We start from the raw sequence: 22,772 nt of genomic DNA, 5'->3' as shown, positions 1-22,772 counted from the left end.
AAGACAAAATCAGAGTGTCTATTTTTATCAAAAAATGTTTTTGTGAACAAAAGAGGGAACTGCTTGAAATATATATAAAAATTTTCTGTTAGAATAACCATTTTTATAGAGCATTTATTCGACCTATCAATGACATCGACATAGGTGACCATTTGGAAAGCGCCTGTTGAGTACATTCAAATAAAGGGAAGAAAATTATACCTACCGTATATAGTCTTTAAAATTTTTTGTAATTTTGATACCAAGGTAGGTAAAATGGTTTTTGGCAATATTAAGTTATTTGATCATAATAATCAAGATACCTTATTAAAAGGAAATAATTCACTTTTATGTAAATTAAGTTTATATCCAGAAAAAGTACCAAATTCCGTAAATATAGATAACATAGGAATAGATTTCTTAGGATTTGAAATGGTATACTAATAAATCATCCGCGTATAATGAAACTTTATGTAATTTATCCCCTCTCCTAATACCCTGCACAGAATTGAAATCCCTAAGAGCAATAGCAAGTGGTTCTAAAGCCAAATTAAATAATAAAGGGCTAAGGGGACAGCCCTGACAGGTACCTCTATATAATTTAAAATAAGGAGACTTTTGGTTATTAGTGAGAACCGCAGCTACCGGGGCATGATAAATCAATGTTTAATCCAGGAGATAAATCCTGGACCAAAATTGAACCTCTTCAAAACCTGAAATAGATAAGGCCCACTCCACCCTATCAAAGGCTTTCTCTGCATCCAAAGATACAATACATTCAGATTCCTTGGTTGAGGGGGAATAAATGATATTTAATAATCTTCGAATATTAAAATGTGAGTACCTATTTTTAATAAATCCTGTTTGATTGTTTGAGATAACATTAGGCAAGATACTCTCAAGCCTATTTGCTAGAATCTTAGAGAGGATTTTAAAATTTACATTCAGTAAAGAAATAGGTCTATAGGATACACATTCCAGTGGGTCTTTCCCTTTTTTTGGAATCAATGAAATTACTGCTTCATAAAAAGTTTTAGGAAGGTTCCCAGAAGATGGTAGAATCAGTGAACATTTGATGAAGATGTGGTATAAGCGTTTCATGAAAGGTCTTATAAAATTCTACTGTATAACCATCAGGTCCCGAAGCTTTACCTAATTGCATAGAGGATATAGCCTTGGCTATCTCCTCTTGTTTAATAGGTGCATCTAAACATATCAGCATCTTGAATCGAAATCTGAGGTATATTTAACCTTTGCAAAAATCTATTCATAGTAATATTACTATCAGAGAATTCAGATTTATAAAGATTAGAATAAAAGTCCATAAATATCTTATTAATTTCATAAGGATCTAAAGTTTCTGTTCTATCTGGTCGGCAAATTTTTAAAATCTGCTTTCTGACCATCCCAGCCTTTAACTGACCCGCTAAAAGTTTAGCAGATTTTTCCCCATGGATATAAAATAACCTTTTAGATTTAAAAATTTGCTGTTCAATGGGAAAAGTCAGAAGTAAATCATACTGTGATTGAAGTTTGACCCTTTCTTTATATAGGTCTTCAGTAGGTTTAACTGAATACGCTTTATCTATCTGTTTAATTTTATTAATAAGCACTGACAATTCTGCTTTAGTTTTCTTTCTCAAGGCTGCTGAATATGAGATTATCTGTCCCCTTTCAAGATTTCAAGGTGTCCCATATAACTAGATTTGACATTCCTTCAGTTGTATTAAATTCAAAAAATATAGAAATTTGCTCCTTAATAAAATTAAGGAAAGCTGGATCTTGTAACAAAACGGGATTCAATCTCCACTGTGAGATTTTCAAAAATCTATCTGGGAGCTTAAGGGTTAACTTTAAAGGCACGTGGTCTGAAAGCGCAATGATGTCATACGCACATTCAACAACGGAGTTTAACAGACGTGTATCTAAAAAAAAGTAATCAATTCGGGAATATTTGTGATGGACATGTGAAAAAAAGGAGAAATCTTCATCATTGGGGTGTTTATATCTCCAAATATCGACAAGGCCATATTCTAATAAAAAAGAGTTAATGCAAGCTGCCGCTTTATTAGGAAGCGACGGATTGGTTGATGACCTGTCAATCGCCGGATTTAAGCAACAGTTTAAGTCACCACCCATGATCAGCTTATATTCATTGAGATTCGGTAACTGAAAAACAGTTTCTTAAAAAAATCAGAATTATCTACATTAGGTGCGCATACACACACCAGAGCTACCTTTTGCTCGCATAATAAACCAGTAACAATTAAATATCTTTCAATCAAATCAGTAGTAGTATTAAGGTGTACAAAAGGGATTTTGGGACTAAGAAATATAGAAACGCCTCTTGTTTTACTATCCGACAGGGAGTGAAAAAGAGGCCCTTTCCAAAAGCGAAAAAATCTATCCCCATCCTGTTTTCGTATATGATTTTCTTGTGCAAAAATAATATCAGCATTAAGTGTTTTTAATTTCTTAAAAATCTTTTTACGCTTAATGGGATGATTGACATCGTTCCAATTCCAAAATATTATATTAATTTTATTAACATCCATGTTTAAAAATTGAGTTTAATATTATATAAAAGAAATGTTACGCAAGTACAGATTAAACCAAAAGGCGCAGGTACAACCAGAAGGAGTGACGCATTTACGAAAGAGAAATCCATCAAAAGAACTGCCCAATCAAGAAAAAACCCTACTCTAATAGACCCCTCCCCCTCTCCCCCCACCCAATAGATAGAAAGTAAGGAACCAATAGGCTGGTCCCATGCTAACTAATCACCTTTGACCCTGTTCTCCAACTTGCAGCTCAATATATAAAAAAAAGCAAAAATCCCATGGAAAATAGCCATAATAAAAGGCACAAACAGAATTCAACTACGTACTATAATGTTGTGTCTAACATTAATAAAAACATAACCAACAACGGCCATCTTAGAATCAGCTAAAGTAGCTTAAACACATATTCAAAAGAAAGAATAAATCCGAGCAAATAATGTTACAAAGAATATTCTTTCTCTCGAAAGAGAAAAATAAATGAATATATGTATATAATAGACCTAAAACTATAAGTATTGAAACAAATAAAAAAAATAAAAAGATTAATACACAACAGGTCCTACATGGAACACTAAAGTACAATACTATAAAGGTTCCCTACAAAACAGTTATATATGTATTAATTATTAATAAGGTAAAAAAAATGAAATCGACCACATCCCATACCAGAGTGAAAAGGTATAAAATGTACTTAACTCAAAAGCTCCATAAACAACTCATACAGCAGATACTTCAAAATTGCCTATTGAATAATCGATGTAACTTTAATATTTTATTCAGTAGGCTTGACTTTAAAGTTTTTAATATACTCCCATCCCTCGTGAGGAGAGTAGATTCTCAATGGTTGAGATTTTTCAGGAAAAATTATCAGCTTTGCTGGAAAGCGAAGGGAGGGATTTAAATCTAATTTATACATTTCACTCATAACTTCTCAATATTTCTTTCTTTCGGCAAAGATTTCGGGGGGGGGATAATCTTCAACTATACGAATGTGTGTTGAATTAAAGAGTAATTTCCGTTTCTTTCTGGCTTCTCGAAGAATAGCTTCTTTAGTCGTGTAATAATGCAAAGAAAGTACAACTGCTCAAGGATGTAATTCGGCTGAACGGCGAGAGAATGGAATTCTGTGGGCTCTGTCGATTAAGGGGCTAGTTTCGAGGGTCTCATTGAAAAGTGAATACAGCATATCTGAAAAGAATTTTAACAGATCGCTAGCTTCAGTATTTTCAGGCAGTCCCAGAATACGCAGATTCCTCCAACACCTTCTACTATCTAAATCAACCATTTTTTTCTTCATTTTAGATAATTCCGAGGTAATTTCATTGATTTTCTTTTCCATCGAAGATATCTTCATTCCTTGATCTTTAATAGTTTGCTTGAATAAATCATGCTCGCTCTCGATTCGGGTTGTAGTCTGCTGAAGTGTTGGAAGTTGAGAATCTAAGTTTTTCAGCGAGTCTTGAATTGTAGAAATAGCTTTTTCGAGCTTCCCGTTTGAACCGGCCACCTTATCAATTTTAATATTAAGCGATCCGAATTCCGACTTCATGTCTTGTATTGAAGAAAATATTCCCGCTAGTGTAACAGATTCCTTCGTTTTCTTGGTTTGTTCTGTTTGCTCCGTTTCGGGGGAAATCTTGCCACTTCTTGATTCAATACCAGAACGACTTTTTTCGGCCATTGTAATTAAGTCGTTAAATCCTTCAGTAGAAGTAGTAAGTCATCAGAACTAAAAGGGATCTGTTAGTGGGATATAAAATATATTAAAAGAAAGAGAGCAGCTAGAAACGCGACCTACTCCATATGCTGCAGAGATGGAGAATCTCTACTTCTCTTTTAGTATTCCTCAAACCATTTAACATAAAACCAAACTTTTAAAGTTGTTATCTTATAAAATGTCATGTTTCTTTTAACAAGGAATTTTTCGTCTGTCATTTACCTCCTTTCCCACTTGCTCCAGCAAGGCCTTCTTATCAGTGGACTTAAATGATTGCAGAGTATTAGTGTTGTACAGAGTCCCAAAAATAGGGCAACATCGAGGTGAGGTCACAGCATTCCTAAGTGAACAGACAAGAATATTCTTTAAGCAATATGACAGAAACTCTGTTGCAATTCCAAACATTTGCTATTGAGCTGTCCTTTGATTAGAAACCTATGAAATGTACAGGGCATCAAGCAACCTCCACTATAAAAAATAATGAATATTGTTTTACTTTTCTGAATGAACAGAAGATCTAGGAGCAGGATTAGGCCATTCAACCTACTGAGCCTGGTCCACCATTCAATCATGGCCGATTTATTTTCAACCACATTCTCCCCAAAACAGAGAGCCTGTTGATATGTCACAGTGTTGGGATGGACAGTAATGTTTGACGGACTGTAGATCATAGTCTCTGGGAGGCCTGCTATTGTTTGGTGGGTGATTGGGGGGGGGGGGGTTGATGCTTTTGCCACTGCTTGTGCGTGGAAGTGGGAAGTTCTAACTTTTTTCCATCATTCATTCTTCGAGTCTTTTTCTCTCTGTTTTCTGTGAAGAGTAAGATTTTCAAGTTGTATGCTGTATACATTCTCTGATATTAAACTGAACCAATGAACCCCTCTCCCCCCTCTACCAATCAAGAATCTATAAATCTCAGGGCAAAACACACCTAATCCTCCCTCTGTGCCAATAAATTGCACAGATTCACCACCCTCTGGCTAAAGAAATTCCTCTCAGGTTTAAAGGGATGTCCCTTTATGGTAGGCTGTGCCTTCAGATCCAAGACGCTCCCCCTAGGAAGCAACCTCTCCACCATCCACTCTACCCAGGCTTTCAGTGACTATTAGAGTTCAGTGAGATTCACCCCTCATCCTTCAGAACTCCACTGTGTACAGGCTCAGATATCAAAGGCTCCTCACACATTAAGCATCTTTTATTTCCTAATCTGGACAGAAAATCTCTCTGTAAGTTACAACATCAGTATATCATATAGACCACAATGAAAGTTTAAAGTACATTTGTCATCGAAGTATGTATACTTTATACAGCCTTAAGATTCGTCTGCTTACAGGCAGCCACAAAACAAAGAAACCCAAAAGAAGCCATTAATAGAAGACCAATAAACACTTAATGGGGGGGGGGGGGAGGAGAGGGAGGGAGGGAAGAGAGAGAGAGGGGGGAGGGAAAGGGGGGAGGGAGAGAGGGAGGGGGAGGGGGGAGGGGGAGGGGGAGGGGGAGAGAGGGGGAGAGAGGGGGGGGAGAGGGGGAGAGGGGGGAAGGGGGGGGAGAGAGAGAGAGAGAGAGAGAGAGAGAGAGAGAGAGAGAGAGAGAGAGAGAGAGAGAGAGAGAGAGAGAGAGAGAGAGAGAGAGAGAATTGTGCAAACAGTAAAAGCAGGCAAATAGCATTTAGAATGAAAGGGAGTCCACAGACACGAAGCCGAGAGCAGGCCCACAGCCTCAGCCTCAGGTCACCACACAAGAGGAGAAGCAGGGTTGGTGGGAGGATCATGGGTTCACTTGGACAGAAAGGCAGTATCCTGTAAGGAACACCTTGGTGATTATTTGTCGCTGACTCCTCCTGGAGCATGTATTCAGATGGGAAGAGCACTGGATGTTTCTGTGATGCAATCCTCCCCCCAGGCACCCTCACCCTACTTCACTACAATAGCCCGGTGACTCTCATGGGCACCAAAGCGTGCAATGTCCCGTAAACTGTAAAAAGGCAGCAAAGCGGAGGAAGGAATGTTCTGAACTCAGTTGCAGTTACTTCATGTTTGTTCACTAATGAACAGTCTTGGCCCAAAATGTCGACCGCTTATTCCTCTCCACACATATTGCCTGACTTGTTGAGTTCCTCCAGCAGTTTGTGTGTGTGCGGTTCTGGATTTTTCAGCAACTGCAGAATTTCTTGAGTTTATCTTTTTAATTTTACCAAGACCTGGATGTCACATGAAGTGCCAACATTTCTTGTCCAATGCCTGACTGCCCTGACCAGAGTCCTTCTCATAAAGGCTCTCCCATGGTGCGTTTAGGTTGTGTTTCCAGGATATAGATTCAGCAACAAGGACAGGTAAACACAAAACATTGGCGCTGGCATTTTCACGTGTCTGTATTCTAAAATCAAAGCTACTGAAAAGAAGTACAGAATCCGAGGCTGTATAGGGCATTAACTTCCAGATTGTTTGCCCAATTGCACAAATATGCAAAAAAGGAAGAGCTGTTCTCACGCTTAAACACATCTCCACTGGAAATATCTGCTTCTTTCCTATGTACTGTACAATGACAGCAGTAGTGGTGGGGATAAAAACAAGCAGCGTACTTGTAGTATTTTCTTGTTTCTAAAGTGACAATTTTAATTGCATAAGTACAAAGTCATCGGCCTACAGAGACCTTCTGACTGACATGCTCCAGGTACGTGGATAGTTTAATCCAAACTCCACAATGATCAGCTGGACTCAAGTACCATTTATTATTGGCAATTTGGTTCGGAACAGAACACAAAATCGCAAACCACAGGTTGGACTCCTCTCACAGTACAACTATTAACTGGTCATTGTAAACCGTCCCGTGATCAGGCTCGGATTAAATTGGATAATTACTGGGCGGTGCAGCTCGAAGAACCAGGAGGGCCTACTCTGTGCTGTACATCAATAAATACATAAATGTTTCCTTCACGATGCTCCCCTGACAGTCAGCAATCTTGTGCAATTAGCCAGACTAGAACAATTCATTTGGCTTTCAATATCTTGGCTTCAGCTTTTGCCTTACAAGACTACACAAAAAAATACATGTATTTGGAGATCTTAAAAAAAAAAATCAGGTGTGGTTACGTTCAAGGCAACTATTTTGATCATTACACACCTTTATCCCTTTAAATTCAGATCACTTCAGGTGCATTTCAGTCTTATATAATACAATGTAGATTGTCAATTCTTAGTGAGAGCACTCCAAACTCTATGAAAACAAATTTATTAGTCTCAAACTAGTGATGATCAGTGAAAATGAAAGTTAATGCAGTAGTGTATGATTGGTGAGCAGTATTCCAAAGGAAGAACAAAACTGAAAACAACTGACACATAGAAAACTTACAGCACAATACAGGCCCTTCGGCCCACAAAGTTGTGCCAAACATGTCCCTACCTCAGAAATTACTAGGCTTACCCATAGCCCTCTATTTTACTAAGCTTCATGTACCTGTCTAGGAGTCTCTTACAAGACCCTATCGTATCTGCCTCCACCACCATTGCCGGCAGCCCATTCCACACACTCACCACTCTCTGAGTAAAAAGCTTACCCCGACATTTCCTCTGTACCTACTCCCCAGCACCTTAAACCTGTGTCCTCTTGTGGCAACCATTTCAGCCCTGGGAAAAAGCCTCTGACTATCCACCCAATCAATGCCTCTCATCATCTTGTATACCTCTATCAGGTCACCTCTCATCCTCCATCGCTCCAAGGAGAAAAGGTCAAGTTCATTCAACCTTTTCTCATAAGGCATGCTCCCCAATCCAGGCAACATCCTTGTAAATCTCCTCTGCACCCTTTCTATGGCTTCCACATCCTTCCTGTAGTGAGGCGACCAGAACTGAGCGTAGTACTCCAAGTGGGATCTGACCAGGGTCCTATATAACTGCAACATTACCTCTCGGCCCCTAAATTCAATTCCACGATTGATGAAGGCCAATACACCATACGCTTTCTTAACCACAGAGTCTACCTGCACAGCTGCTTTGAGCGTCCTATGGACTCAGACCCCAAGATCCCTCTGATCCTCCACACTGCCAAGAGTCTTACCATTAATACTATACATTCTGCCATCATATTTGAATTAGACACTTTATTCTTATAATGAACTCCAAATAAGTTTACTGATCAGCCATATCAATGATCACTGGCAACAAAGTGTAATACTTCATTTCACAGTTTATCACAAGTTCAGACTGTTTTGTCAATACCTTGTATTGATCTCATACAAATAATTGCTCCAACAATTTACTCTTTTGACTGATTTACTATTCTAAAATAATAGCACTGCTGGGTATTTCATAATCTATTGCTCCATTACCCCAGAGTCTTTATAAAGCAGTTATACTCTGCCAGTTTAAAAAGGAAGTGAAAATGAACACCAACCTGGAAATTTAACACAAGTAACACACACGGAATACTGGAGGAACTCAGCAGACCAGGCAGCATCTATGTAAAAGAGAACTGTCAGGCCGAGACCCTTCAGCAGGACTGGGGGAAAAAGATGAGGAATAGATTTAAAAGGTGGGGGGAGGGGAGAGAGAAACACCAGATGATGGGTGGAACCAGGGGAATGAAGTAAAGAGCTGGGAAGTTGGTGAAAGAGATACAGGGCTGGAGAAGGGGCAGTCTGACAGAATAGAACAGAAGGCCATGGAAGAAAGAAGAGGGAGGAGCACCAGAGGGAGGTGATGGGCTGGCAAGGAAATAAGGTGAGAGAGGGAAAAGGGAATGGGGAATGGTGAGGGAGGGAGGGAGGGTGGACATTACAGGAAGTTTGAGAAATGTAACACACCCAGCACCAAACTGGGATTACCGAAGCAACGGAATACTGTTTCACTATTAATAGACCAAATCATTTCCCTGTTTTAAATTATCTTGTATTATCAGTCACTCCTCAATAATTTGCTTTTGATAACACAGTTCTCTACACCCTCCCCCAATAGGAGGTGATCTCAAGTTTAAGTATGAATAACTTGTGAATAATAATGATTAAGTTTGCATACTTGCAACCACTGGGCTTAACATCAACCAGCTTCTGTGCCACTAGCAGTGACTGTTCGATAAGTTTACAAATAACAGCAAGTTTATGAATGATATCTCTCTCCCTTATTAGTGAGTGAGAGAGCCTGTTGTGGTGTTGAAGTGTTTGGATGGTCAGTGGTTTTTGACGGACCTTAGATTGTGGCCCCTGGGGGCTTCTCTTGCTTGCACGGTAAGTGGGGGGGGGGGGGCTGATGCTTGAAGTAAGTTTGAACCCCAAAGCCCCCCTCCACCTCCCCCTCCCACGCACAAGCAGCAGCCAAAGCACCAATCCTTTGGGGCTTTGTGGTTGATGCTTTAGCTGGTGCTGTGCATGGGAGAGGGAGGGGGGGCTTTGGGGTTCGAACTTTTTTTCTGTCATTCATTCTTTGGGGGTTTTTTTCTCTGTTTCCTGGATGTCTGCAAAGAGTACGGATCTCAGGTTGTATACTGCATACATTCTCTGAAATTAAATTGAACCACTGATAGCAGATTGTTTCCAGTCAACTTTATTGATAGTAACAAAAGGCTAGTTTTGTGTTTTTGCAACCAAAGTCTAATCAGTGAAGGGGAAACGCATCCTGACACCACATTGAAGACCTGGTCTGGCGATTTACAGGTAACAATTCTAAAAACATTTAAAACTGAGTTGACCGATTCTCCAGTTTAGATCCAAGTTGGAGAATAGTGATCGGAGAATATAATGCGTTTAAATATCTTTATGAACTGATGTATTAAATAACCGATGTATTCACGGTACAATTACTCACACGTCGAAGGCACTGAACTCCAAAGTTAGTCGAGTTGGTAGTCCAGCAGGATCACCTTTTGTATAAAAAAAATACAGTTTAATTTCTGTTTATTTCAGCACGACGATGGTTTAAATCAGAAAATCAAACTGAGCAGAGAACCAGAATCAAAGCGTCGGTACCATTATAGTAATAGCCCCTGATGTTCCGGGGACTCTCGTCCAACCTGTAGTCATTCAGCTTTCTCCGGGTGAGTTCGTGCCAGAATCCCGCATCCAAGGCGCTGGCGAAGGGCGCAAACTGCAGCGCCGACCGCTCGGGGCCGCGCAGCTCCATTCCACCAGCTACTTCCGCACTGTGGCCTGGCGCGGCTGATGGCGTCACCGCATTCCGGCGCGGTCGGATGGCATCACCGGGAAAGCTCCCCATGTCCCAACATGGAGTGGCTCTGAGCAGTGGAGAGAGACCCAGCAGTGACTGTGTGTCTTCACTGTGTAGCTGGAAGGAGGGGAAGCCCAGTAGTGACTATATCTTCACAGTAGATGGGGGTGCAGAGATTTAACAGTTACTTTATGTCCACATTGTGGATGGTAGGAGTGGGGTGTACTAACAGTGATTTCCAACAGTATTTCACCGCAGATGGTTGGAGGGAGGAGGTCTGACAATCATTTTACATCTTCATTCTAGATCGAAAAAGCCCTGACTGTGTTTCTATATCTTCACTGTAGATACACCTGACATCGGTTTATACGGTGCCTTGAAACAGTATTCAGCCCCAACAACTATTTTCACATTTTACAGAAGAAGAACAGACAATCTGCAGATGCTGGAAAGCTGAGCAACACATGCAAAATGCTGGAGGAACTCGGCGGGCCAGGCAGTATTTTGTGTGTATCTTCACATTTTACTGTGGATTTTTGAACTGATCTACAAAACATTGTGCATCATGTTAAATCAGAAGAAAAATTCCAAACCCTCTCACCAATTTATTAAAAATCAAAATTATGATGCTGAAATACAATTCATCCCCTTTGTAATTACTATGCTAACTTTTCTCTATTGCAAAATACTGTATTACTTTACCAACTCGCCCAATGTGCTGATCTGAAAATTGGAGTATCTCCTGTTTCCAGTGAATGCATAAGAATAAATGCCCGTTCTGTGTAAAATACAACAGTGTGGTGGATTTTTAACAGACCAAACCAAAATGAACATTAAAGAGCATTCAGGACAAGTCAAGGAAATGATAATGGAGAAGCACAAATCCAGGGAAGGGTACAAGACCATCTCAAAGGCACTGAACATACCTCAAAATGTTGGAGGAACTCAGCAGGCCAGGCAGCATCAATGGAAAAGAGCAAACATTTCGGACTAAGGCAGGGTCTTGGCCCGAGACATCAACTGCTTTTTCCTGTCCAAAGATGCTGCTGTGGATTCCCAGCATTTGCAGATTTTCTCACGTTTCTGAAAATAACTTGAAAAAGAGGTATGCAGATTCTCTTGTTTAGTCCATCTTGAAAAAGTGGAAAAAAATATGAAGCTGCATCCACTCAGCCTCAGTCAGGCTACCCCTCCAAAGTTAGTCACCGCAGGTGCTTGTAAGAGAAGCCACTGTGATGTCAACAGTCACCCTCAGTGACGTACAGATGTCAGTGGCTGCAAATGGAGATGACGTTCATGGCTCCACAATCTCTAAGGCCTTGCACAATAAGGATATTTATGGAAGGGTGGCAGGGAAGAAGACCTGGCTAAAAAAAAGTATCCTTGCTCAACAGGGCCTGGCAAAACATCACTTAGAAGGTACTGTAAAGAGGTGGAAGTTTTGTGGTGAGATGAGACTAAAATGGAACTTTGTGGCCTCAAAAGTAAATGGTACGTGTGGTGTAAATCTAAAACTGCACATCAGCCAGGTAACACCATCCCCACTGTATGGTGGAGATAGCATCATGCTATGTGGGTGCTTTTCAGCAGCAGGGACTGGAAATCTAGTCAGGATTGTTGGGAAGAGGAATGCTGCTAAATACAGAGAGATCTTGGATAAAAAAAACCTGCTAGTGTCTGCTGGAAAGCTTAAACTGGGGAGGAAATTCATCTTTCAGCAAGACAACGACCCAAAGCACACTGCCAGAGCAAACATAGAGTGGCTTCAAACGAAGAAAATTGTTGTCCTGAGTCCTGACCTTAACCTGATCAAAGTTCTCTGGCCTCCTCTATTGTCGCAATGAGGCCACACTCAGGTTGGAGGAACAACACCATATATTCCGTTGGGGTAGCCGCCAATCTGATGGCATGAACATCAATTTCTTGAACTTCCGATAATGCTCTCCCCTCCTTCAGTATTCCCCATCTCCTTACCTCCTTGTCTGCCCATTACCTCCCTCTGGTGCTCCTCCCTCTTTTCCTTCTTCCATGGCTTTTGTCCTCTCCAATCAGGCTCTCCCCTCTCCAGCACTGTATCTCTTTCACCACTCAACTTCCCAGCTCTTTACTTCATCCCTCCCCCTCCTGGTTTCACATATCACCTTGTGCTTCCCTCTCCCCTCCCTCATCTTTTCCTTCTCCAGCCCTGCCAAAGTGTCTCGGCCCAAAATGTCGACTGTACTTTTTTCCATAGATGCTGCCTGGCCTGCTGAGTTCCTCTGGAATTTTGTGTGTGTTGTGAGGTAGTGTTCATGGGTTCAATGTCCATTCAGAAATTGGATGGCAGAGATAAAGAAGCTGCCCCTGAATTGCTGAGTGAGTGAGTGCCTTCATGCTTCTGTACCTCCTTTCTGACGGTAGCAATGAGAACAAGTCATGACCTGGGTGATGGGGGTCCTTAATGATGGATGCTTCTTGAGATATTGCTCCTTGAAGATTTACTGGGTACTATACAGGCTAAAGTACATTATGGAGCTGACTAAGCTTACAATTTTCTGCAGTTTACGTTGATCCTGTGCAGTAGCACCCCCACCCACCTCCCATACTAGACAATGTTGTAGCTCTTTATACTTAGAATGAAAGTTAGTACCTCTGTGAAAACTTTCAAGTGTTTTTGGTGACATACCTTTTATGTGAATATGGTAAACTACATATACCTGTCTGGACACGCCCCTCTGCTGACTGCTCCTGTGGCTCCTCCCACAGACCCCTGTATAAAGGCGGTTGGAGGCACTGCTCCCCCCTCAGTCTTCAGGATGTTGTGTGGTCGTTTCTTGCAGCTAATAAAAGCCTATCTTTTGCCTCCCGTCTCCGAGAGTTATTGGTGGGGTGCTTCAATGAACAAAGGGTTGGTGGCTGAATACTTTTTCAAGGCTCTATATATTTTCCAAAGTTAAAAGTTCAAAGTACATTTATCATCAAAGTATGTATACTATATTCAGCCTTGAGATTCACCTCCTTACGGGAAGCCACAAACAAAGAAACCCAATAGAATCCATCAAAAAAACTGACCATCAAACACCCAATGTGCAGGGGAAAAAACTAATCATGCAGGTAATGAAAGTAAGTAAATAAAGTTCATGAAAGTGAGTCTGCAGCCACAAAGTCAGCCATCACTGCAGCCAGTCCAGGAGCCTGCTGTTGCAGGCCGCAGCCTCAGTTCAGTGCAGACAGGGGTAAACCTCCTGGAACAGCGAACTTACCCCTCTACTACCTCTCCACTGTAGACTGAAGGAGGGTGGAGACCTGACAGCATACCATGAGACTGGTAGTGTCGGGAAGGGATGGCTTGACTTTGATTTTAATAACCTTGGAAATATACATCTGTTATCATCTTTCAAAACTCTGTAGCTTCCAGGACATTTTATTTTGTTTTCCTACCTCTGTCGCCCTTCTACTTACAGATCCGCTAGATCATATATGTTAAACTCAAGGCCCGCGGGCCAAATCCGGCCCACGGTGGAATTATCTTTGGCCCGCGAGATAATATCTAATTACTATTAAAGCTGGACACAGTAATCGAAGCGCCTATGGCATATGATATGGCTAATGTTGAGTTTATTCAGGTACCAGGTTTTCAGGGTTTTTAGTGTTTATTCGGCAGTCTTGCTCGGCAGTCTTCTTCATAAGAAACGGAATTTGTAAAGTGAAACACTTTGTAGTTATAGCAGAGACTGAGACACATGAGAGCAGGCTGAAAAAACGGAGGCAACGAAAGCTGCGTTCGCACACGTCCGACTGATCCGGCCCGCATGAAGCTGCATTTTGCTCAATCCGGCCCGTGACCTAAAATGAGTTTGACACCCCTGCGCTAGATAGATCAGTGCCTGTGGACAAGCCTTTTCCCAATCTCTTAGAAGTATTTGTCCCATTTCTCCCGATCACTCTCTCACAGGCAATTCCTTTCTTCCCCCTACTCTCCCTAATCTCACTCTTCTCTACCACTTAAACTGCTCTTGTTCTCTAAAATTTCCTAGTTCTGTCTGAAAATGATTTACTTTGTTGATAATTGAATGTGTATAGTTAAGATTTGTTCTCATCCTGACCATCAGCGGTCTATTTGTGTCACTGTTGTAATTTGACAAGCAACAGTTTGGTAGACCTCTGGAAGGTCTACGATATGTGCGCTCAACAGGCTTGACGAAAATAAATAAATTCCTCAAGGATAAAACTCAACCTCTATATTTTTTTGCTTGCTGTATATTATATTTTAAAATTCTAACCTATGATTTCTTTCAAATCCATTTTACATACAAACATTTTTGAAAACTCTATGATCCAGAATATATACATCTATTTAGTATGTCATCTTCAATCGTTCATTTTCATTTTGAGATTGAAAATATTTACCAGCCATATTTATGCTTTAAATTTACAACCAATATGTGTACATTTTGTAATTGAACAGACTGGCTATAAGATATTTTCCAGTATTACATAACAGTCAAAGGCACTTGATTTTCCTTTTGCAAGTGAATTGCTGAAATCATCAAATATAGTTTAAAGTTCAATCAATGTACAAAATTGCTAGGATAACTGATAATATTTTTATTAAAATAACTGATGTCTTTGGGTTTTGGTGGTTATCAAAGCAGAGTAATAAAGAGCAGCGATCACACATGAATATTTGGTTCAGAAGTATTTGTACATAAATTAAGACCGAAAATGGAAGACAGCTTTGAAAGCTTTCTTGATGTTTTTGTTACACAGAGGGTAAATGAATGGGTTTAATGTTGAATTAATGTAACCCAACCATATTGTGATCATGTGTAAACTGTGGCTGACACAAGTATCACAGAACCCCATGACCATAAAAATTCCAAGGGGCTCTAAAAAAGGCGCAAATGGCACCCAGTTGGAAGGAGGCGATAATCTCAGCTATACCGAAAGAAGGCAAGGATAAAATGGAACGTGGGTCATTTAGATCATTCTTAATGTAGATTATAGATTATTTACCTCCATCATGGCCAAACGATTAGAGGAGTTTCTACCCATAATGATACGTAACGATCAGACAGGTTTTATACGACAACGCCAAACACAAGACAATATACGAAGGGCACTTCACATTATGGATCATATACCAAAAAAAATCGAAGCAATAGTGATAAGCGTGGATGCTGAAAAGGCATTTGATTCGGTTAATTGGAATTTTCTTTACAGAGTTTTACATAGATTTGGTTTCCAAGACACAATTATTAAAACTATACAGACACTATATGACAAACCTACTGCTAGGATTAAAATCAATGGATATTTATCAAATAGTCTTACCCTAGAAAGGGGCACGAGACAGGGTTATGCATGGTCACCGCTACTCTTCGCATTATATCTGGAACCATTAGCTCAATGCATCAGACAAAATGAAGATATCAGGGGAATTACCATTAAAGGGACAGCATAAATTGGCTTGTTACTCGGATGACATTTTGATCTATCTAGGGCAACCAACATACTCCTTACCTAAATTGATGCAATCCTTTGAACAATATGGTCAATTATCAGGATACAAGATCAACACAGATAAAACCCAATTACTTTCATATTACTATAGCCCACCAAGAGAAATTGAAAGTACATATCCCTGGGCATGGCACACAGAGTCTTTCAAATATTTGGGCATCATTATGCCAAAAGATTTGGCAAAATTATCAGAATGTAATTATCAGCCTTTATATAAAAAAATTAAGGAAGATATGGCAAGATGGAACCTGATTCCTTTTTTAGTCTCAGTTCAAAGATTGAGTCTATTAAAATGAATATACTGCCCAGGCTGTTATATCTCTTTCAGACCCTACCAATAGAGATTAACCAAAATCAATTCAATGAATGGAACAAGATGTTATCAAGGTATATCTGGCAGGGTAAAAGGCCTAGAGTTCATCTCAAAACTTTGCAATTAGCAAAGGAAAAGGGGGGATGGGGCCTACCTTCTCTTAGAGATTATTATTTTGCAGCACAGTTGAGAGCTGTGATATGTTGGTGCAACCCATCATATGACGCTCAATGGAAAAACATTGAGGAGGGGATACTTCCCATCCCCATACCGTAGCGATGTGCTACACACAGTGCTGAAATAACGACACGCAGTCTGTAAGTTGTTTCCAGACTAGTTTATTCAAACTTCGCGGCGCTGGCATTTAATCCCCAGCGCCCGCCCTCTCCAGGCGGAAATGACATCAGAGGTGCATTACCAAAGTCTCCCCCTGCGCGCTGGCTATTTGTGAGCCGGTTCGCCTGCGCAGAAAGTGGGTCGCCACAATACAAGCAATTTTAGCTGATAACAACCTGCAAAGGTATATAAATACTATTGATAACCCATGGGTGAAATTGACTCTTAAAATATGGAACACTACTACAAAAGAATATAATCTAGAGGGAGATATTGCAATTATTAAATGGTGTGCATATGACTCGGATTTTACACCAAATAAGTTGGATGCTAGATTTAAAGACTGGACAGCTAAAGGAATAACAGTTCTTTGCAACGTAATGAAAGAAGGAACGCTGTTCAGTTTTGAAATGCTTAAGGAGAAACACTTATTAGAAAAACAAGAGTTTTATCGATATTTACAGATGCGACAATATGCTTATAAGACGCTTAAAAATGTAACCAAGGCAAGTACATGCTTGATAGAGCTATTTAGTAAAGCATATAATTCAGATAACAGTAATAGAATCATTTCAAGCATGTATAAGGGGTTGTCAAATCTTAAAACACATTCGACTTCATACATTAAAACAAAATGGGAGCAGGAAGGAGGGATAATTATATCTGAGGAAGAATGGAGGTATCAATGGAAGTGAACCAGTTCACAGAAATGGAGGGAGTTTGGATGGAAAAACTTGATAAGATATTTTATTACACCCTCTCAGAAATCCCATTATGATAGTAACCTCCCTGTTTGCTGGAGAAATTGTGGAAATCAAAATGTAAATCATTATCATATTTTTTGGGACTGGTATCAAAGACTATTGGAGGGGGATACACAATGCCCTACAAGACATCTTTAAATGTGAAATACCCTTAGAGAGTAAGACCATATATTTTGGGTATATACCTCAAGAACGGTTGAAAAGAGATAAATATTTAATGAATATAATGTTGGTGGCTGCTATAAAGACTCTTACTAGGAAATGGTTATCACAGGAGAGCCCAACTTTAAATGCATGGATGGAAATTACAATGGACATTTACAAAATGGAGAAGATAACAGCATCTGTTGATCATAAGCTGGAACAATTTGATTCATACTGGGAAAAATGGTTTAACTACATAACACCTCATAGGCCTGATTTTATTCTCACAAATCAATGAATATGTTGTAAAAAAAAATCACTCCCTACTTGTACGTAGTTTTTTCCTTTTGCTTGCTTTTTCTTTCCACTCTTTCTATAAGTGTATACCTCAGATGAATACTATGTGGAGATTTGTGACATATATGATTATATGATATATATGTACAATGTCTGAAATACATCTTATGGAAATGTTTGTTTGATGAACTTCAATAAAACAAATTGCAAAAAAAAAAATTCCAAAGGGAACCAGCACACCAGGAAGGCAGCCACTATAACTGCTGCATGTCTTTCCTTTCCTTTATTACGAGGAATTGTGCAGATTGCAAGGAAAATCTTTGCCACAGTGGCTTAAATTGGCTAACATCGTCTGCTCCTTCCACTTTTTCAGAACTATCATCCCAGAATGTTGCTTTTGGATGCAGACTGAATTGATGAGGCACGTTATTAAACGGCTGTATAGGTGATATTTCACATGTCTTACCTTCCAGATCCTCTGTTTGTTCTTTTACAACATATTCTGTTAGTTGAGTGGTATTTTCTCCTTGTATGTATAGGGTGCTCAAAGGAAAGCACTTTAGTCGTCAGACAATTCTGGATGAGACTTTCCTTCAAGGTTGAAATATCATTTGATCTGTAGTATTGGTCCTGATGCACCATCAATAACTCACTCTGAGACGTAAAGGCGAGATATCGGCTTTTATTGACTGGAAGAAGGAACAAGCAGTGAGTGAACACTATACTACATCCTGGAGACAGAGAGGCCGGGCTCAGACCTCCATCATCTTTATACAGGGGTCTGTGGGAGGAGCCACAGGAGCAGTCATCAGGGGGCGTGTCCAGACAGGTATATGTAGTTCACCACAGGTCCTTATGGTAATTTGTGAGTTATTGAGAAGGACCACATGATTGTAAACATTTGTAGAAATTTGTTCCTTCAATTCTGATTTAGAGGAGGCAGCAAGCCCTTGGTTACTTTCAATTAGGATGTTCTTGACATGTAAAGGATGATGTATTTTGATTCCTTTTAAGCCAGAAAAATTTATTGTGGACTCTGAAACTCTGTGTGTATCTCTGACTTCATTACTTAGGAACCTGTGACATGATTTTTCACCTTGCTGGCTCAGAACATTTTCACGATTGTATAACGAATGCTTCAAATTATTCTTGAGAATCCTTCTGTTGACTAGGCCATGCATATTGCCTTTCTGCTGGAGGTGCTTTATGACAACCATGTAGATTCTTGTGTAATACCATAGCATTAATATGGATGGGACATAGAAGTTCAGAACTGCTGTAAGAATTTTGAACCAGGTGACAGAGCGAAACTCAGTTTCACACTTACTGGTTGGTGTCCTGATACCTGATACCTGATACCTCTGTTTGCAACGCTGTGCCATCCCAAGACAGGGAAGATCCAAGTCAGCGACAGAAGCCCCGATCCCGCAATCATTGCGACTGATCTGGCTCTGGTGCGGTATTTCAAATTCTTCAGTGGACCAAGAACCGACTGGTACCTATCCATGCACAGATTCACAATACTGAAAATGGAAGCTGTGTTGCTAAAACTGGCAGATTGCTCTTCTTAGTTTCCATTTTTTTCCCAACATACATATAATTCTAAAGGGCATGATTGTCATGCCAACAAACAGGTCTGCCAAAGATAGATTTACAATGTACGTGTTTGCAATATTATGCAACTTTCTTTCTCTTTTCACAACATACGGCACCAAAGCCTTCATAGGACAGTCAGTAAAGATATGGAGCTTAAGGCAGGGTAAGTAAGATACTTTTAGCAGGATGTCATAGGTTGCCATATTCCATTGTGTAGTTTTCTGCTGTGTTTGATATTGACATGGTAATATTCATCATGAATAAGGAAGGGAGACAGGATTATACAGCCAGTGCACACAAATTGGTCTTGGCTAATGCTCCAGAGTGAAATGTGTCTGAAAAACGGAAGATCGTGAATTAATACTTACAAACTAGACATGCTTAATCATAGTCAAAAGAAACAGAAGTGCTCAGCTTCACAGTTGTCCTACTGCATAGAATGGACCCGGGCTTGCGCACTGCACTATTTTGCTGGTGTTGAAATAGCATTGCCTGTCAACATAGTGCTGTCCCAGAAGTCACATGAAGTTCAGTGGCAACATTCAGACAGCAGTGTTGTCAGGATATTTGTGCAATATCATACACATATATTGCAAGCATCACACGTAATATGTTTGTCATACATATATTGTCGGTTTAATCCTTTCTTGAAGATGTGGAGCAATGCTGATTCTGTACAGAAGTGTCTGAGATCAGAAAAGCAAAGATCCATCCCACTGAGCTGCTTAATTTTCATGGACAGGTTTCTTTTTAAGGCCAGTTTTTTTCTAAGCCTTTGCTGAGTCAGGGCAGGACCACAGATTTTTAATAAAATCACACAATTGCTTTCTGTTGTCGTGCAGAATTCGCCCATGATTTTTTTTTTTTTTTTTTTGTTTGCAGCCCAAATGTCTGGTTTGAATTCCAGAAAAATCATCATGTAAATGGAAGAATATTTGAGTAAAGGCTATTTGCCTCACCATGCATTTGCCTCTGACATCATTCCAACTCATGCACTCTTTATTTATTATAGAATTGCCCTTGCACTCTTTGTAAACTCCTCCATTTTCCCTCAGCTTCGGGTTGGCTTTTTATTCACTCCATCATTATTTATTTATGAGGTAAAACCTCAGGCACCTCAGAACTACATCATGGAGACCCATCGTCAAACGGTTTCATCTCAACATTTCACTCTTCTTCTTGAAGATCTTCTGAAAACCAGGCCCATGTTTTTTCATAAAGTTTTCATGATCCCTCATTCCTTTACTGATTTGAACTATATTTTTCCCTTACGCTGCTGCGTTAAAAACAACAAGAGGTTTTATTTATGCAGCAGCTTTGACGCTATAAGTCATGTCAAAGTACTCCATCGTACTGTTGTCAAACAAAATTTGATACCAATCCCTAGTCTGGAATTTCATCTTTAAACATAGTTCCCACTCCCTCTCAATGTGCCTCAAAGCATTTTTTTTAAACAGTAACAGTGTTCGATCAATTAGCCTTTGTTACTGAGCTGGACTGCACTGCTTTTCAGCATGTGGCTCAGGAGAAAATCCCTGGCTGGCATGCGTTAACGTAATTCACTCCCTCTCAATAAGTCACAAGCTCAGTGCACAGATTCTACAGATTACTGCATGGGTTAGCCGAAGTCAGGGATGCATTGGTGGTCAGAAGCCCGAGCGCAGTACTTGGAGTAGACTTCGCCCCTGCTGAGCTGAGGAGCTGGCTCTGCAGTTGTATCCTGGACCACCACATTCACGTGAATGGGTGGAAGCAGAAGTCATTTTCCTTTATTTTAACTTACATTGATGTTTAGAATTAATTAACATTCTTACTAAAATAAATTTATAACTAGTGACTTTGACAAAGGCCTTGTACACCATGTTTTGTCCAATGTTTCCCCTAGATCACTCCGCATTGGAGGGTAGCTGAGGCAGACTGGCTTCAGCTCAGCTGGACTCAGGTCTGGGAAAGGTTAGAGGAGACAGATCCATCCAAGATTGGGGTCAAAGGTACGGCTCCAATGTGAAATTGACCATTTGGGCAGTAAAACTAAAAAGCTACTCTGCGAATAGAGTCAGAGTTATAGAAAAATACAGCACAGAAACAGGCCCTTCAGCCCATTTAATCCATGCTGAGCCATTTAAGCTGCCTACTCCCATCGACCTGCAGTAGAACCGTAGCCCTCCATACACCTACCATCCGTGTACCTATTCAAACTTCTCTTAGACACTGAAATCAAGCTCGGGTGCACTGCTTGCGCTGGCAGCTTGCTCCACATTAGGAATAACAAAAGGTTATAGAGTTCCGAGCAACAGAGTGACCTGGATGCCCAATTACATGATTTCTGGATCGCCGGTATCCAGATATTATTAGGAAAACAAACGAATTGTTATTGTTATGAGAATTGAAAACAAAAGTAGGGAGGTTAAGCATTGGTTATATCAGCCATGTCCATATAGGACACGTTGAGTATTATGCTTCATGTTAGGTAGCAATAATATGCAGTTTAGCACTAAAATTAGAGTAGGCAGTAAAATAATATAAAACAATATGTCTCACAAAGGTAAAGTATACAAATATATTTCCCAGTGTTTCCAGAGATTAATAATACAGATCCAGTCATATTGTGTTACTGTACTATCTGCTCAAAAATAAAAATCTGCTTTCCCAGTTCATATACTATCTTGATATATCAGATCTTGCATTAATTATCATGCAAAAATATTGTTTTTAAAAAGTATTGTTTTAAATGAAACAAACTGAAAAAAATGAATTGAACACAGTTCTTGACATACAGGTATGTTGCAATTAGACAGTGGTCAGTAAGTAAAATCTCCAAACTTCATTAATATGTATGCTAAGGTTTTGACTTCTGGAAAATAGGAATGCTTATTGTTACAGAAATGATACTAACGTTGCTTTACAACAAACAGTACTTAGTCTTTGCACAGCCTTGACAATCATTGGCTTTCAAATCTGAAGTATAATACTGGAGCGGAAAGGGTTCTTTCTCCAAGATCATCAGATATTAAAAAATCTTTCATTGGTGTAAATACCTAGAGTACTGTGTATACTTCTAAAGCCTTTGATCTTTCACATTTAAAGATGACTAATACGCCCGAGTGAGCACTTCAGTGGAAATGTTTCTGGTCCTAAGTGGCACTTGAAGAAAACACATTGAATATTCCTAGTTCTTTATTTGATGTCTACAGATGATACTATTCAAATCACTCCAAACTGAACAGCATGACTAATACTGGATGTCATTCTGAATTGTACAATTTTACATTTAACAGCTGCTATTCAGAGTTAAAATTCTCCAAAATAAATTCAGTCTTGAATGTTTCAGTTTCCAAACGAACTTATGTTTTCAACTCCACCAATGTCAGCAGTACAAAAAGAGATAACTTGCCTGTGGATAGC

At 39.8% G+C, this 22,772-nt stretch overlaps 2 protein-coding genes across 2 annotated transcripts in view; both read right to left on the bottom strand.

Moving 5' to 3' along the window:
• The window catches only part of atg7 (ATG7 autophagy related 7 homolog (S. cerevisiae)), a 178,819-nt gene extending 168,449 nt beyond the window's left edge, over positions 1-10,370 (bottom strand). Inside the window, exon 1 of the mRNA XM_073072952.1 lies at positions 10,217-10,370. Within this exon, the coding sequence (XP_072929053.1) occupies positions 10,217-10,370 (154 nt within the window). The remainder of the gene's footprint in view (positions 1-10,216) is intronic.
• A 4,737-nt stretch (positions 10,371-15,107) lies between these two features.
• On the bottom strand, positions 15,108-19,570 carry hrh1 (histamine receptor H1). Its single transcript, XM_073072951.1, is given in 4 exon segments — positions 15,108-15,283; positions 18,868-19,135; positions 19,138-19,318; positions 19,320-19,570. Coding segments are annotated over 4 exon segments (876 nt in total).
• Between the last annotated feature and the right edge of the window lie 3,202 nt (positions 19,571-22,772).

This window comes from Hemitrygon akajei, chromosome 19 (assembly GCF_048418815.1).
Source record: "Hemitrygon akajei chromosome 19, sHemAka1.3, whole genome shotgun sequence".
NCBI lineage: Eukaryota > Metazoa > Chordata > Chondrichthyes > Myliobatiformes > Dasyatidae > Hemitrygon > Hemitrygon akajei.
The sequence above is the reverse complement of the archived record's forward strand: the minus strand, read 5'-3'. Positions and strand labels throughout refer to the sequence as shown.